This window comes from Littorina saxatilis, linkage group LG9 (genome assembly GCF_037325665.1).
Source record: "Littorina saxatilis isolate snail1 linkage group LG9, US_GU_Lsax_2.0, whole genome shotgun sequence".
In the NCBI taxonomy this organism is placed as follows: Eukaryota; Metazoa; Mollusca; class Gastropoda; order Littorinimorpha; family Littorinidae; genus Littorina; species Littorina saxatilis.
In genome coordinates, this window is record NC_090253.1 from 18,220,112 (window position 1) to 18,237,582 (window position 17,471).

General features: G+C 40.9%; 1 protein-coding gene and 1 long non-coding RNA gene across 2 annotated transcripts; both read left to right on the forward strand.

Annotated features, from left to right (window-relative positions):
- Positions 1 to 35: 35 nt before the first annotated feature.
- On the forward strand, positions 36 to 2,427 carry LOC138975467 (uncharacterized). The gene is made up of 2 exons (XR_011458656.1): positions 36 to 1,795; positions 2,080 to 2,427. It is a non-coding gene; the product is annotated as an uncharacterized lncRNA (long non-coding RNA).
- A 538-nt stretch (positions 2,428 to 2,965) lies between these two features.
- Positions 2,966 to 17,026, forward strand: LOC138975494 (general transcription factor IIH subunit 3-like). The gene is made up of 12 exons (XM_070348199.1): positions 2,966 to 3,048; positions 4,268 to 4,350; positions 5,647 to 5,753; positions 6,862 to 7,013; positions 9,111 to 9,173; positions 11,935 to 11,993; positions 12,706 to 12,780; positions 14,171 to 14,224; positions 14,638 to 14,706; positions 15,164 to 15,299; positions 15,817 to 15,853; positions 16,380 to 17,026. The coding sequence occupies exons 1-12, from the start codon at positions 3,033 to 3,035 to the stop codon at positions 16,441 to 16,443; spliced, it is 915 nt and encodes a 304-aa protein (XP_070204300.1). The 5' UTR covers positions 2,966 to 3,032; the 3' UTR covers positions 16,444 to 17,026.
- The last annotated feature ends 445 nt before the right edge of the window (positions 17,027 to 17,471 follow it).

A 17,471-nucleotide genomic window follows, 5' to 3' on the forward strand; every position in this document is an offset into this window, starting at 1 on the left:
TAAATATTGTATTTTCGCCTTACGCGACTTGTTTTTTTTTTTTTTTTTTTGGGGGGGGGGGGGGGGCAAGTTTTGTGTGTGCTCATTAATATAAAACTTTTTTGAGAAATCACTTACTGAAACGGACGCAGCACGCGCGCGTGCTTACACACACACACACACACACACACACACAAACACACACAAAATACGTAAGAGAAAAGATCGAGCGATGTAGATAAATTAAGAGCTATATTTTGTCATGCAGATTGCGGACACCTCGCTTGGAAAAAACACCTTTTATTGTCACTTTTATTATTATTTCTTCTAAAACGTGCCTGTCAAGATACCCCGCGTACAATGTTCCATCACTCATGGCTGGTCCAAAATGTATTCGCCTTTCAACACAGGCACCACTGTATATACAGCCTGTAATACCGTCGTTTCAAATACTTTGCAACTCGTGTAACCCATGTGTAACACGTGTGTCCGTACCCGTTTAATTGCACATAACACATCCACAAGGAAACAAACAGCTACCAACAAACATAAATGTTTTAATTGCGGCAATACAAAAGTCTGCAGGGTTAGCATCGAATTACTTCGACAGAATCTCGTTACACAGGTCTAAGAACGGCATCTCTCGCTACGAGTCACTGAGTCGCTCATCAGTCATGTTGCCTAAATACAAGTCTTTCTGCGTCTAAGCCTGATCTAGATTGACATTTTTGTTTTATCATATCTGATTAAAATGCAAAAAGAATTGACATAATACCAAGGTATGTTTTATACCTCAAAACATTTTACACTTAGGGGGTTGCTTCAGTGGTTGGCGCAGTGATCAATACCAAATCAGTACCTGGCGAGCGTTGGTCAGTATTGCAATTGATCACCAATAATGCTTTGGAATAAAAGTGAATAGAGTAAAATAGAATAAAACAAAGGAGAGTAAAGAAACAATCAAATAAAATTAAAAGAATACCGCGCTGACAGGCTACGAACCCACGTCCTGCCGACTTATTCTTTCATTTGGGGAAAAAATAAACTAGTAATCCAAAAGAGGTCAGAGGCATAGGCACCCGATATTGAACTCGGTACATTACAGAAGAGGGACTTGTTTTCGTGTTTCTTTCTAGAGTTTGTTTTCTTTTTCACGGCAAGATATAACGTAACATTTAAAGCAGACACATGTTTGGTTGTCTTTATAGAACCTCTTCTTGAACATATATGGGGGGTAAAGACACTGGTGATTTGTAAGTCTTCAAACCGGTGTCTTGTGCCTTTGCTTGTCCCCCAAGCTGTTTTGCAACTTAGAGGGTCTGACAGTGAATGATTTAGGTCAGTCCCTCGCATGGTTTGATATGCACGAGGAAAACGAGGAATGACTGGGGGTTGTTTTTTTTAAATTTTTTTTTTACTTTTTCGTCCGGAAGACACTCGTTTTCATTATGGGTGCTTGTTGGACGTAACATCAAATATTTTAGTGTCGTTTTTGTCATGTTTCCCGCACAATACACAACGTCCCATCATGTCACAGTCTCCCGTGATACTCCGGTACCAAGTCTTCTGCGGTTGAATAGTTTCCAGGGCTTCTGAAAGGGGCTCTAATTAATCCATTCCGTTTGAAATCCAAAATGAATTGGAAATGTTAGTATTCGGGCTTGGGAATGGGTAACTTGGAGGGGGGAGGGGGAGCGGCCGAATTTGATTTTGCAATTTTTTTTTAATTAATTTTTTTGGCCACGATGTCTCTCCTGACAGAACTGAATTTCTTTTCTGTTTACCCATGACATAGTGTGCTCAGGAATACTGTAAGGCCAACAAAAAAAATAGGTGTGGTTACGGTAACATAGCCCAAAAAAATAGGGTAGGAAGGTAGGCAATCACTTTTTTTTTAACTTTTTTTTTTAATGTGTACAAATTAAACTTTGACAGGGAAATAAGTGTGCGACTCGAGCGCTTTCGCTTTCATTGCGTTTTCGTTTTTTTTTGTTTTTTTGTTGTTGTGACAAATGTAATAAAAAGTTATAGGGTCGGGCCCTAAAAATAGGGTAGGTCGGGTTACCGTAACCACACCTATTTTTTTTTTTTAGGCCTAAGTACTATGAAGTGTCCTTTCCATCGAGAAGACAAAGAGAACAAGAGAGACTACGCATTCCGGCATCACGTGCTCGTTGTTGTTGTTGTTGTTGTTCTTGTTTTGGTTTTAGTTCTATAATAAACTAATCAGAAAAGAAAACAGTATAAGAAGTTTTCCCAAAACTTAATGAAACAAATACAGCTGGAGTCCTTTGTTTTCTTTTGTAACTCATGTAGAGGAGGGGTACCTCAACCGGCTAAACGAGTTCATATTGATACAAGCATGATCATGTGTCATCTCTTTCACACTATAGCATATATCTGTTCAACCTTCATTTGAGTTTCATGTCAATAAATCATTCAAAACGATGTGTAAAATATGTTGTCGTGGGGTTTGTGTATGTGCGACGGTGTGGGGATGTGTCAGTGTGTGTGTATGTGTGCGCCGGTGTACGACACATCATCGTGATGAGTCAGTGTGTGCGTGTGTCAGTGTTTGATACGTTCGGATTTGTTTTTTCGTGCGAGTGTTGAGTAGAGTGCGTGTTTCGTGAAACTGCGGTTTAGCCCAAGAGAAGGGGGGATGGGGGGGGGGGGGGGCCTGTATTTATTTGCGGCCACTGCCGGACCTCCCGACTACCTTTCTACTGTAATTCATATGTTTCGCTGATGTTTATATATACACACACACACATACATGCACGCACGCAGTCACTGACACCCGGCATAGGCTGACCGACGGACCGGGCGCAAGCGGCGCGTACCAACTTGAATTTTAACTGGTTCTGAGTTCAAGTTCACACAAACACACACACACACACACACACACACACACACACATAACACACGTCGTCTGCTAGACGAAGGGAAGTCACCTCAAATACACGAAAGGAAGTCACCTCAAAAATAAAAGGGACGTCAATCTGTTGTCTGCAGTGCATTTCCGCTGCGGCAAAGGCTTTTTGCACAAGTACATGTATGAGATGTCAGGTAAGTCTGAAACGACTCTTGTATGTTGTGCTATTATTCTGTTTATGACATCAGCGAATGAACCCAGTTTAGGGGGGAATCTAGAAGAAAAAGGGTGTGTGCGTGTGTTACAGATCAGTAGACAACAACCACTCCCGATTTTGTTTTGTCAACTGTAAATCTGTAGCGTTGTTCAACTTGTTGTCAGTGTCTGTCTTTTTATATTTAGTCAAGTTTTGACTAAATATTTTAACATCGAGGGGGAATCGAAACGAGGGTCGTGGTGTATGTGCGTGTGTGTGTCTGTGTGTCTGTGTGTGTGTGTGTGTAGAGCGATTCAGACTAAACTACTGGACCGATCTTTATGAAATTTGACATGAGAGTTCCTGGGTATGAAATCCCCTAACATTTTTTTCATTTTTTTGATAAATGTCTTTGATGACGTCATATCCGGCTTTTCGTGAAAGTTGAGGCGGCACTGTCACGCCCTCATTTTTCAACCAAATTGGTTGAAATTCTGGTCAAGTAATCTTCGACGAAGCCCGGACTTCGGTATTGCATTTCAGCTTGGTGGCTTAAAAATTAATTAATGACTTTGGTCATTAAAAATCTGAAAATTGTAAAAAAAAAATAAAAATTTATAAAACGATCCAAATTTACGTTTATCTTATTCTCCATCATTTGCTGATTCCAAAAACATATAAATATGTTATATTCAGATTAAAAACAAGCTCTGAAAATTAAATATATAAAAATTATTATCAAAATTAAATTGTCGAAATCAATTTAAAAACACTTTCATCTTATTCCTTGTCGGTTCCTGATTCCAAAAACATATAGATATGATATGTTTGGATTAAAAACACGCTCAGAAAGTTAGAACAAAGAGAGGTACAGAAAAGCGTGCTATCCTTCTTAGCGCAACTACTACCCCGCTCTTCTTGTCAATTTCACTGCCTTTGCCATGAGCGGTGGACTGACGATGCTACGAGTATACGGTCTTGCTGAAAAATGGCATTGCGTTCAGTTTCATTCTGTGAGTTCGACAGCTACTTGACTAAATATTGTATTTTCGCCTTACGCGACTTGTTTCTTCTCGTCTCGTGTGTATGTGTGTCGGTGTGGGTGCATGTATGCATGCATATGTGTGAGTGTATGTGCGTGTGTGTGTGTACGTGTGCCATGATCATGCAGTTTAAAAGTACACAAAATCAGTGGAGTCTATAATATATATGTGCAGATCAGACTGCAGTGAGCAGTCTGTTGGTTCTGGTGTTGGACACCAATCCAGTGTGGTGGGGATCCCGTCAACAAGAGACACAGGTAAGCACACACTTACTATGCAGGTGTAACACTACCACCAGGTAAAGATCAAGATATCTAGCTGCGATGAAAGGTCATACCAAAAGCAATTCTTCATTGCAGGTGACCTGTCACAACAGGTACATTTTGGTAGAGATAATAGACAAAGGGACAACAGAAGGCGTCATTTTGTGGACCTTGACCTCTAAAGTCTCATTAGAGGGGCCTCACATTGCCGGTGTTGTTCCCAGGCACAGAGGACAATAGCTAGGTCATTTCAAAATATGTATCGGTCAAAATGTCCTGACAGGAAAATATGTTGTGTCAAAACGTGTCCGGCTTTTCAAAGCTATCGGACATTCAACTGGCCTCGGGTCGAAACAATGCATCAGATCTAAAAAGTATGACCAAAGACCAAGCCCTGGGAACAACACTGCATCTTTCCCCTGGAATCGGAGTATGGCTGCCTGAATGGCGGGGTAAAAACCGTCATACACGTAAAAGCCCACTTGTGCAAAAACATGAGTGAACGTGGGAGTTTCAGCCCATAGAAGAAGAAGAAGAAGAGCACTGCATCGCAGGTACCCCTGTAATGACAGGTACTTATGGGACTCGCCTGTGTCCCTGTATCCTCGCAAATAATATTTGGACAGGAGAACTTCTTGCAAGTTGGATTACTATATTTTTATGTTATCATCATGGTCTGTTGTGATTTCAGTTTATAAAATTAAAAGATAAAATCATTAAGTTTTAAGTCCACCTTTTTTCTGTACTTCATCAGTTCATGCGAAACAGAAATGGCAGCAAAGAGCGTGGCTTTAAATTACGGCATCCAAGCCCCATTGTTGGATTCCAATTTTGAAAATGTGTTTTCTTTCTTTATTTGGTGTTTAACGTCGTTTTCAACCGTTTAAGGTTATATCGCGACGGGGAAAGGGGGGAGATGGGATAGAGCCACTTGTTAATTGTTTCTTGTTCACAAAAGCACTAATCAAAAAATTGCTCCAGGGGCTTGCAACGTAGTACAATATATGACCTTACTGGGAGAATCCAAGTTTCCAGTACAAAGGACTTAACATTTCTTACATACTGCTTGACTAAAATCTTTACAAACATTGACTATATTCTATTCAAGAAACACTTAACAAGGGTAAAAGGAGAAACAGAATCCGTTAGTCGCCTCTTACCACATGCTGGGGAGCATCGGGTAAATTCTTCCCCCTAACCCGCGGGGTGTGTGAAAATGTGTAACTGTGCGCATGAATGTAATCATACTTGCAAAACGAAATGTTGATGATATTAATTCTTTTTGCATAGGTCCAGTTACCAGAATGTCTAGATGCCGCGCTAGTGTTTGCCAACTCTCACCTCATGCTGTCTCACAACAACAAGCTTGCCGTCATTGCTGCTCATACTGATAGAAGGTAAGCATGTCTGCTAAGACTCCCCCGCCCCCCTCCCACCTTGTTAAAACCGCATCCTATCAGATATTTTAGAGGCTTTCTCTGTGTTTCCATTCCGGACAATTTCATCAGAAATGTGGGTTGATATATTTTTTTTTCAGCTTTCTTTTTTCAGTGTTCTGTCTGCATTTTGGTGTGGTCACTGTGTAGCAATATATGTATCTATTTTTGGCTTTTGTTGGAACTTCAATCAATCAATCAATCAATTTGAGGCTTATATCGCGCGTATTCCGTGGGTACAGTTCTAAGCGCAGGGATTTTTATTTATTTTTTATAATTTTTTTTATGCAATTTATATCGTGCACATATTCAAGGAGCAGGGATTTATTTATGCCGTGTGAGATGGAATTTTTTTTACACAATACATCACGCATTCACATCGGCCAGCAGATCGCAGCCATTTCGGCGCATATCCTACTTTTCACGGCCTATTATTCCAAGTCACACGGGTATTTTGGTGGACATTTTTATCTATGCCTATACAATTTTGCCAGGAAAGACCCTTTTGTCAATCGTGGGATCTTTAACGTGCACACCCCAATGTAGTGTACACGAAGGGACCTCGGTTTTTCTTCTCATCAGAAAGACTAGCACTTGAACCCACCACCTAGGTTAGGAAAGGGGGGAGAAAATTGCTAACGCCCTGACCCAGGGTCGAACTCGCAACCTCTCGCTTCCGAGCGCAAGTGCGTTACCACTCGGCCACCCAGTCCAGGAACTTGTGGCCTAGTTTTGTGTGATTGTGTTTTTTACACAGTAATACTTTAGAGCCAAGCAACATGGTTTTGAAGTGTTCTGTCTGCTGTTTTGTTGTAATCACACAGCAAATGGTTATTAACTTATTTGTTTTTTTTGTTGTTGTTTGTTGCATACATTTGTTTAATTTTCCACAAGAAATGAGAAATTCCTGATTTGAACACTCCTTTCCTGATAGATTTCTTGACTATTTTAAAATACCAAGACAGGAAAATAGGAAAAAAGTGAGCATTAATTTGGGACATGTGAACAAGTGTTTCCTGATTTTAAGGATTCTCAATTTTAATCCCTTTCATATTGATTTGTGTTTCAGTCACTTTCTGTATCCCATGCGTCAGGAAGAACAGATGCAGATGGACGCAGATGGTGGAGATGCTTCGGTTGGTGGTGGTGACGGCAAATATGAACTGTTTGCTCAAGTAGACAGTGTCGTCAAAAAAGAAATGCAGCAACTGATGTCACAGAGTGAGTTGAAATTAGTGCCGACGTTTGAACCTTCTTGATATATATATATATACAATGGACCGTCAACTAAATATCTCCAAAAGCCTGAGAAAATCAGGTTACACTATAATTTAACCCCATCTTAATAAATTTCTTCTTTTAAGACTTGATGTTCTCAGTTGTTTGGTGGTTTAAAAATAAAAGAGGATGTATACATTAACCTTCGCCGGCACTCGTGGGTCCGTGCGGACCCAGAAGGGTGTTTGATTGCAAATATCTCTTAAACGAGTTGGAAATTTTTAATGAGCTTTTAGAAATGCCTCAGACACCCAACAAGCTATCATCTCCTAAAAGCTCATTAAATTTCAGTGATAATTAATTAATTAATTAATGGTCAAATTTAGACTACACACGGAAGCATTCGTGGGGACGTGCGGACCCATACTTTTCAAAGAAGGAAAAGCGTGTATACCCTTCCGAGGCACTCGTGGGGCCGTGCAGACCCATACTTCTCAAAGAAGGAAAAGCGTGTATACCCTTCCGAGGCACTCGTGGGGCCGTGCAGACCCATACTTCTCAAAGAAGGAAAAGCGTGTATACCCTTCCGAGGCACTCGTGGGTCCATGCGGACCCATACTTCTCAAAGAAGGAAAATTGTGCTAACCCTTCCGTGGCACTCATGGGGCCATGCAGACCCATGATATTTTAATTGTTCCAAATACCGTGTATAATTAATTAATTATCACTGAAATTTAATGAGCTTTTAGGAGATGATAGCTTTTTAGGTGTCTGAGGCATTTCTAAAAGCTCATTAAAGAATTCCAACTCGTTTAGGAGATATTTGCAATCAAACACCCTTCTGGGTCCGCACGGACCCACGAGTGCGTCCGTGTGTAGTCGATAACGAGTGCCGGCGAAGGAGGATACATTGTTCATTCACTAGGTGGTCTGGGTATGTGTTTCAATTTATGTGAAATCTTCCCTGAGCATCAGGAAGCATATTCCTGATTTTGTTGTTGTCTTCCAGTGGCAAGGATTCTGAAACTTTCAGTCATGGTACAGAAATAAACGCACAGGTAGAGAGCTTTGACTTGCGTTTTAAACTTGAACTTTCAGGTATGGCACAGAATTGAACACATACAGTGGTACCTGCCATGCGAAGCCCCTCTGGCAGGAGAACACCTTCCAATAAAGTACACCTTCTGTAGTCAGTTATCTTGACCAAAACATACCTGACATGAAAGTTCACCTGTAATGTATAGGGATACTTTTATTTGGTATCAAGGGTGTCCTTTCAGTGCAGGTACCACGGTCGATAAAGAGTTTTCTTTGCATTTTTGCAGTGGAATCCCCCCCCCCCCCCCCCATTATGACCCCCCAATTTAAGACTCTCACTCTCCCTTTTAAGACCTGACTTTCTTAGATTTTCTGTTAATAACCTCTGTAAATTTACCTCCATTTTAAACCGGCACGGTTGGCCTAGTGGTAAGGCGTCCGCCCCGTGATCGGGAGGTCGTGGGTTCGAACCCCGGCCGGCTCATACCTAAGACTTTAAAATTGGCAATCTAGTGGCTGCTCCGCCTGGCGTCTGGCATTATGGGGTTAGTGCTAGGACTGGTTGGTCCGGTGTCAGAATAATGTGACTGGGTGAGACATGAAGCCTGTGCTGCGACTTCTGTCTTGTGTGTGGCGCACGTTAAATGTCAAAGCAGCACCGCCCTGATATGGCCCTTCATGGTCAGCTGGGCGTTAAGCAAACAAACAAACAAACAAACAAACAAACAAACCTCCGTTTTTAAGACTCCCTTCTTTTTAAGACCTGATTTTTTCAGATTTTTGGAAGTCGTCAAACGGGGGTCCCACTGTATCAGTGGTTATGTTCACTGTGTTTTGTGTGTTTCAGATCCAATGTTCACCGTGTTTTGTGTGTTTCAGATCCAATGTTCACCGTGTTTTGTGTGTTTCAGATCCAATGTTCACTGTGTTTTGTGTGTTTCAGATCCAATGTTCACTGTGTTTCAGATCCAATGTTCACCGTGTTTTGTGTGTTTCAGATCCAATGTTCACCGTGTTTTGTGTGTTTCAGATCCAATGTTCACCGTGTTTTGTGTGTTTCAGATCCAGAGGGTGAGGTGTCCCCAGACTCAGTGGTGGCTGGAGCTTTAGCCATGGCCTTGTGTTGTATCCTTGCTGTGGGTGTTATGGTGGTCATGACAGTTTCGCATCAGTTACAAAAAGACGATGATGAAGAGGAAGAATCTGTATTAAGTGGAAATTAGATTTTAGATATGGTAACATTAATCAGGGCTTTCCAAACTGTGTGTCTCTGCGTCCTGTACACATTAGAAGCTGGGGAAAAAATACCAGAAATTCGTGGAGGTGGTCGTGCTTTGCACTAAATCAGAAAAGAGTGGTTCCTTGGACCACTACCTGTCCGTTATCATGTGTACCGTTGGTACTGTTTTCACACAAAAATTCCTATCAGATCTGTACCGACACAAATTTATACAGAGTCAATCTAACCCTTATAACCATAATTTTTTTGTGAGGGCTCAGGGTACTTCTGCATTACATTAACATGAGCGCTCCCGGTGAGGGATCATGTGCCGGTGAGGAATGTACCTTCTGAAAGTAAGAATATGAACCTTCTGGTGTTTGGACCCTCTAAAGTTGGGGGACCAGGACCCTCTAGGTGGATCAGTGTCTATGGGAAGCTCTGTAGCATTGACAGATGTTATATATTAATATATATACAGTCGACTCCGGTTAATCGGCCACTTTTGGGACTGACTGAATTATGACCGATTATCCGAAGTGGCCGATTATCCGAACATCGCATCGGGAAGTTCCTCAGAACAAAAATGTTGGATGTTGGAAGTTACTTATGGTAGCGGAAAGCGGAAGTTTCGTGCATTGGCATACGTGCTCCACATGTCTCCAAAGAATGTGTCCAGTGTCGTCTGCTTCTGTTTGGCACTGGCACGTTTCCTCACTGCGGCACAGCCAACGTCCAGGCAATGCAGTTCTTCTTCCCCGAAGGCATTTTCCAGGGCATAGACGCTCAGGACTTTAAGCGCGTTTTTCGCAGCCACTGATGTGATGGGTGGTTGATCTGGTTCTTCATCAGATTCCTCTGTTTCTGTTTCTGTTTCTTCTAGTCTTGGTCTTTTTTCACAGATGCATTCCACGATGTCTTCCTCAGTCAACTCGCCTTCCACACAGACGATGTTGTCGTCTATATCGTTGAAGAGGGCGGGGATGTAGCTCAGTCCGTAGCGCGCTGGATTTGTATCCAGTTGGCCGCTGTCAGCGTGAGTTCGTCCCCACGTTCGGCGAGAGATTTATTTCTTAGAGTCAACTTTGTGTGCAGACTCTCCTCGGTGTCCGAACACCCCTGTGTGTACACGCAAGCACAAGACCAAGTGCGCACGAAAAAGATCCTGTAATCCATGTCAGAGTTCGGTGGGTTATAGCAACACGAAAATACCCAGCATGCTTCCTCCGAAAGCGGCGCATGGCTGCCTAAATGGCGGGGTAAAAACGGTCATACACGTAAACGAGTGTACATGGGAGTTTGAGCCCACGAATGCAGAAGAAGAAGAAGAATATCGTTGAAGACCTCCCCGTTGACGATTTCTTCTGGCAATGAAAAATCCTCGGGGTCTTCTGTATCACAGTCCATGAGAGGGGGTCGGCCAGGACGAATGAATCCACCTTTCTTAAAACATCCGCTAACAGTAGACGGTTTTACCGCTCGCCAGCATCTGGAGACAAACATGATCGCATCAAGAACGTTGATCTTTGAACTGACGTCACAGGCTGTGGTGTTGGTTTCCAGAAGTCCTTTTTCTATGTGGTTTAGGGTCATCTCGATCAATTCCTTCCTGTACAGCGTTTTAAGATTCTTGATGACACCCTGATCCATTGGCTGTAAGATGCTGGTTGTGTTGGGGAGAAGGAACTCAAGCTGGATGTTATTCAGCTTGATTCTTTCCACATGCGCTGTGCAGTTGTCAACGAGAAGGAGAATGTGCCTACCAATCAGACGGAGGGCCCTGTCCCACTTTGTGAGCCACTCTTCAAACAAACCTCCCGTCATCCATGCTTTCTTGTTTGCTCTGTAAGTGACCGGCAGTTTTTCTTTTTAGATCCCCTTGAAACACCTTGGATTTTGGCTCTTTCCAAGGATCAGAAGTTTCTGCTTGTCACTGCCAGACATGTTTGCGCAGCACATGACAGTTATCCGATCCATCGCTTTTTTTGAACCACTCAACTTTTCTTTCGAGAAACACAGAGTTCCATCGGGTGTTGTCCAGAAGAACAGACCAGTCTCATCTGCATTGTACACATCGTCATCTTCATAGCCTTCTAGAAGTCCCTGCATGCGTTCGTTAATCCACTTTTCTGCACCAGCATGGTCTGCCGAATTTTTTTCACTATAGGCTTTTTACATTTAGTCAAGTTTTGACTAAATGTTTTAACATAGAGGGGGAATCGAGACGAGGGTCGTGTTGTATGTGTGTCTCTGTGTGTGTGTGTCTGTCTGTCTGTGTGTGTGTGTGTAGAGCGATTCAGACTAAACTACTGGACCGATCTTTATGAAATTTGACATGAGAGTTCCTGGGAATGATATCCCCGGACGTTTTTTTCATTTTTTCGATAAATACCTTTGATGACGTCATATCCGACTTTTTGTAAAAGTTGAGGCGGCACTGTCACACCCTCATTTTTCAATCAAATTGATTGAAATTTTGGCAAAGCAATCTTCGACGAAGGCCGGACTTTGGTATTGCATTTCAGCTTGGTGGCTTAAAAACTAATGAATGAGTTTGGTCATTAAAAATCGGAAACTTGTAATTAAAATTTGATCATGTTTTAATTGTATGCCTATCTCTTATTGGCTGGGAAAATATAAAATGTAACATTCCTTGATGTAGTTCAGATATACACAGATTGGAGAAAGAGTGCACCATCGGTATCAAGCTGTCTGCCCGCATTCTGGTAAGAATGATTTTGTTCTTGCACAAAATTGAACTTACAATGACGGGCGCAGTGGCTTGGTGGTAAGACGTCGGCCTCCTAATCGGGAGGTTGTGAGTTCGAATCCCGGTCGTTGCCGCCTGGCGGGTTAAGAGCGGAGATTTTTCTGATCTCCCAGGTCAACTTATGTGCAGACCTGCTACTGCTAGTGACTTAACCCCCTTCGTGTGTACACGCAAGCACAAGACCAAGTGTGCACGGAAAAGATCCTGTAATCCATGACAGAGTTCGGTGGGTTATAGAAACACGAAAATACCCAGCATGCCTCCCCTGAAATCGGCGTATGCCGCCTGCATGGCAGGGTAAAAACGGTCATACACGTAAAAATCCACTCGTGCTAAAACATGAGTGAAGGTGGGAGTTTCAGCCCATGAGCGAAGAAGAAGAATAAGAAGAACTTACAATTATCAATGAACAAGATACAGTCATACCTGCCCAGGCGACCATCTCTTGATAACAACCACCTGCCCATTGCAACCACCCCAAAAGACCCCCCACAAAGTTCTATCCTATATATTATTCACCTTTTCATAATGATCCACTTTTGTGTGGTCGTTATGGACATGTTCCAAAGTATGTATACAAGATTTGGCATAGGATGACAAGCATTGTGCCCTTTTACCAATGCTAATGACACAATTTCTCAGTGTTTTGCTTTAAATGTGTTTTGCAGGTTTTGAAAGGATCAGAGGACAACCCATCTCAGTACATGAACTTCATGAATGCTGTCTTTACTGCACAGAAACAGGTAATGCCTCAGATATCTTTTTACATTTAGTCAAGTTTTGACTAAATGTTTTAACGTAGAGGGGGAATCGAGACGAGGGTCGTGGTGTATGTGTGTGTGTGTGTCTGTCTGTCTGTCTGTCTGTGCGTGTGTGTGTGTAGAGCGATTCAGACTAAACTACTGGACCGATCTTTATGAAATTTTACATGAGAGTTCCTGGGAATGATATCCCCGGACGTTTTTTTCTTTTTTTCGATAAATGTCTTTGATGACGTTGATCCGGCTTTTTGTAAAAGTTGAGGCGGCACTGTCACACCCTCATTTTTCAATCAAATTGATTGAAATTTTGGCCAAGCAATCTTCGATGAAGGCCGGACTTCGGTATTGCATTTCAGCTTGGTGGCTTAAAAATTAATTAATGACTTTGGTCATTAAAAATTTTAAAATTGTAAAAAAAAAAATCTTTATAAAATGATCCAAATTTACGTTCATCTTATTCTTCATCATTTCCTGATTCCAAAAACATATAAATATGTTATATGTGGATTAAAAACAAGCTCTAAAAATTAAAAATATAAAAATTATGATCAAAATTAAATTTTCGAAATCAATTTAAAAACACTTTCATCTTATTCCTTGTCAGTTCCTGATTCCAAAAACATATAGATATGATATGTTTGGATTAAAAACACGCTCAGAAAGTTAAAACGAAGAGAGGTACAGTAAAGCGTGCTATGAAGCACAGCGCTACCGCGCCAAACAGGCTCGTCACTTTCACTGCCTTTTGCACTAGCGGCGGACTACGTTCAGTTTCATTCTGTGAGTTCCACAGCTTGACTAAATGTAGTAATTTCGCCTTACGCGACTTGTTTTGCTTTTACCACATCTTCACAGTTTGTAGCAATTGGGAGAAAAGGAGGGGTGTCTTAATTTAAGGTGGGGGGGGGGAGGCTGTGCACTATACAGGGATGGGAATTGTCCGCCGTTTGGCGGATTTCCGCTTTTTTTTTTAATTTTCCGCCGAAAAAAATCGCATTTCCGCTTTTTTTCTCAGCAAAAAAAAATTTTTTTTTTTTTTTTTTTTAAAGTGAAAATGGCGTAAATGCGTTCGGTGATTGTTTTTTCGTGAAAAAAAGTCGGATTTCCGCCATTTTTTTTTAATTTTTGCAGTAGAAATTCCTCTTTTTTCGTATTTGTAGTGTTTTACTTTTAGTGGCAAACCCCCCCCCCCCCCCGGTCATCAAAAAATATTTCCTCTTTTTTCCCTAATTTTCAGCCGTTTTTACAATTTTTAATTCCCATGCCTGACTATAATGTACTGTATAACACTAATTTGGCCAATTCATTCTTTGTTTTCTAAGAGCAAGCGTGTGGTGAGCATTTTCAAAACATGAGGCGTTCTGTGTTGCAGAGTGTTGTGATTGATGCCTGTATCATCGAAAATGAGTCTGGTCTGCTGCAGCAAGTAAGATCACATTTTAACGATCATTTCTTTTCCTATACTTGATTACTACAATTTTACCAGAGTTGAAAAAATGTACAGGACATACCTATAAAGCTTAATATGGCTTGTTTTTGGATTTACATCTTGTGAACTGCATACTGCCAATTGGTGCAGTAAAGAACAGTAGGTGATATTGCCTTTATATTTAAAGTGATCCTTTGTGAGGATCACGTCTCTGAGTTTTGATTTACATCACAGTTTTCAGCATGTAGTTGTGCATGCATGAATCTTTGCAAAGACAAAGTGGTTCAAAGGTGCAGCCATTGTGGAAAACTTTTTCAAATTAATGTTTGATAATGGGTTATTAAACAACAACTAAATAAGCAGTGCTGAATGCCTTTATTTTGTGTCTCCTTTGTTTTGTTCCTTTTCAGGCCTGTGACATAACAGGAGGCATATACCTCAAAATACCTCAGGAGACAGCTCTTGTGCAGTATATGCTGGTGAGCGGAATAATGTTTAATTGACAAAGAAAATCAATGTTTCATGGTTAATAAAAGGAGGGAGTTGTGACGTGTAGAACTAGGAGGGGTAGAAGAAACTAGATCCTTTCCTGTTGTTGAACTGTTTGATGGCGAGTTCATTTGAATGTAACACATTTGTCTTGGAAAATGTATTTTCAAAGTTCTATAGTGTACTTTGCAAAGTTGTGTCACTTTGTAATAATATAAAATAAGGTGTACTTTAACTAATCATAGATTATACATTTTACTGTGGGAAGGCTTATAAGTGTTGTCATGTTCTGGCTAGAAGTAGAACATAACATTAATTGATGTTTTGGTGAACACTTTTATTTTCACAAACCATCTAAACTTCCCAGTGACTGCAGTTCCTATGGTGATTCTGCTAGCACTTCATTATTCAAATGTTGTGGTGATTAAATCTGTTTCTTTTTTGCAGTGGTTGTTTTTACCGGATCCCACCGTACGCAGCAAGCTGACTTTGCCTCCACGCGCTCAAGTGGATTATCGTGCAGCGTGTTTCTGTCATCGCCATCTCATTGACATTGGCTATGTGTGCTCTGTCTGTCTCTCAAGTAAGTTTGCTCTGTGTGTGTGTGTGTGTGTGTGTGTGTGTGTGTGTGTGTGTGTGTGTGTGTGTGTGCGTGTGTGTGTGTGTGTGTGTGTGTGTGTGTGTGTGGAAAGGACTGAGAGTTAAGTGGTGGTAGGCTTTACGTGTTATATGCATAGAAAAAACCTGTGTCAAAGTGATAATAGCAAGGAGCAATGCAAAAAGAAGAAGGATCCAAGTGAGCCAGATGTGTGATTATCATGAATCACTTTTAGTATTTGTTTGTGTGTCTTTATTTAAAATAATGAATTTAAAAAAGGAAAAAACAATAATCAAGCTTAGTGCTAGTGTTAATTACAAAACTAAGGGAAATAGCGTTGTTCTTGAAGCTTATTTTTTTCAACAGAAAAAAACATATGTGCTTTTTACCAAAAACAAATTATTCCTTTGTTTATTAATTTTATTCCAAAAATACGTGACGAGCTCAGCTGTTTTTAGTCAATATTTTAAGGTAATAACTTCTCTGTCATTTTGTTTTTCAGTTTTCTGCATGTTCAGTCCTATCTGCTCAACTTGCCAGTAAGTATCAGACTTGACAATTATGGACTATTCATGTGTTCTTTTGAATAGGTGTACAACTGATGTTGCTCGTTTGTTAAGCTTTGTGTGTTTCTGTTGTACTGGTTTCAGACAACATCTGTGAAGGTTAACATTCTGTTCTTTAGTTGACATTTCTAATTTAAGCATCTACTAGTACCTTTCCCGGTGCCATATTTTGTCTGTGTTTGGGTATTTTATTTAATTTTAAAACCGGCTACCCTGCATGGCTGCAAAAGTGAATACATGAAAGATAATGCAAAATTAAATTAAATAAGTCAAATGTAAACACTAATAGTGTGCCTCAGGTTCAATGTTTTTCTCTTTCATAATATGTTAATGCAAGTTGTGTTTGTGTGTGTGCATGCATGAATGTGCTTGATTTGTTAGTTTTACTTCATGAAAGTCTTTGTGTGCTTTGCAAAATGTGATTGCATGCAATTGCAACTGTACATACTTCTTGCCATGCTTGCTGCTACTAATTTTTACAATTTTTTAATTGTTTCAGAACCACTTTCAAGATTCTGGGCCCTCCAAAACTTCCTAAGAAAAAGTCCAAAAAGACCAGCTGATGTGTGCATGAACGAGAGGGAGATAGTATTATATGCGCACGTGTGTGTGTGTGTGTGTGTGTGTGTGTGTGTGTGACAGAGAGAGGGAGGAGAGTGTGTTTGAACGCGTCGGTCTGTGTATGTGTTTGACAGAGAGAGATAGAGCAAGTGTGTGTGTGTGTGTGTGTGTTTGACAGAGAGAATGAGAATGTGTTTGTGTGTTTCTGTCTGCATAAATGGCTTTGACACAGAGTGTGTGTGTGTGTGTGTATTTGAAAACACTGGAGTTAGACAGTGTGGAAAATGAAAGAAGACTTTGTGTTGATGGTGCTACATGTGCTGAACATTCAGGTGAAAATGAAGAGTGTGTCAGACGGTGTGCTTAAGGAGCAGTGGAAGCTTCTATGTGTTTCGAAGAATGGGAGTGCACCGCGTAACTGTTTTTCCCTGCTGTTTGCCTTATTTAAGTTAAATGTGTTGAAAAGAAAATGTGTTGTGAGAATAATGTTTGAAATGTTGCCAAAAGGAGTGGAGAAAAGAGATTTATCCATGGCTGTGTTAATTCAGATATGTACACACTGAATAAACAGTTTAGGCCTTGTCATTCAGGTTTTTATTCTTCCTAATTGTGCAGCCTGAATGGCTCATTTCTTTAACCCTTTGCCCCTCGAAATGACAAGTCTCCTTTGCAGTTCCTATGACATGGGAGGTAACTTTGTCAATTTCAAACTTTTAACAAATTGTAGCAAAGTAACCATATCATGTTTTTGGAAACTTGCAAACACTTTGCACTTTAGAAATATGACTGCAAAAGTGAAGTATACATGATGTATAGCAGGAGTTTCCATTATCTGCATTGGTGATAATTGGTCGCTCTGGTTAAAAAAGGGTGAATGTAATGGTTGAGTTGAGATGTTTATCACTCGCTCTCTCTCCCTCTCTGACACACTCTTTCTCTCTCTCTGAGTCTCTCTATCACTCACTCTCTCTCCCTCTCTCACACACACTCTTTCTCTCTCTCTGAGTCTCTCTCTATCACTCACTCTCTC

Coding starts and splice junctions, on each gene's coding strand:
- LOC138975494 (XM_070348199.1), top strand. Junction 9,174..11,934: donor TTTAGCCATGGCCTTGTGTT/GTATCCTTGCTG, acceptor GATGTAGTTCAG/ATATACACAGATTGGAGAAA. Junction 12,781..14,170: donor TCTTTACTGCACAGAAACAG/GTAATGCCTCAG, acceptor TCTGTGTTGCAG/AGTGTTGTGATTGATGCCTG.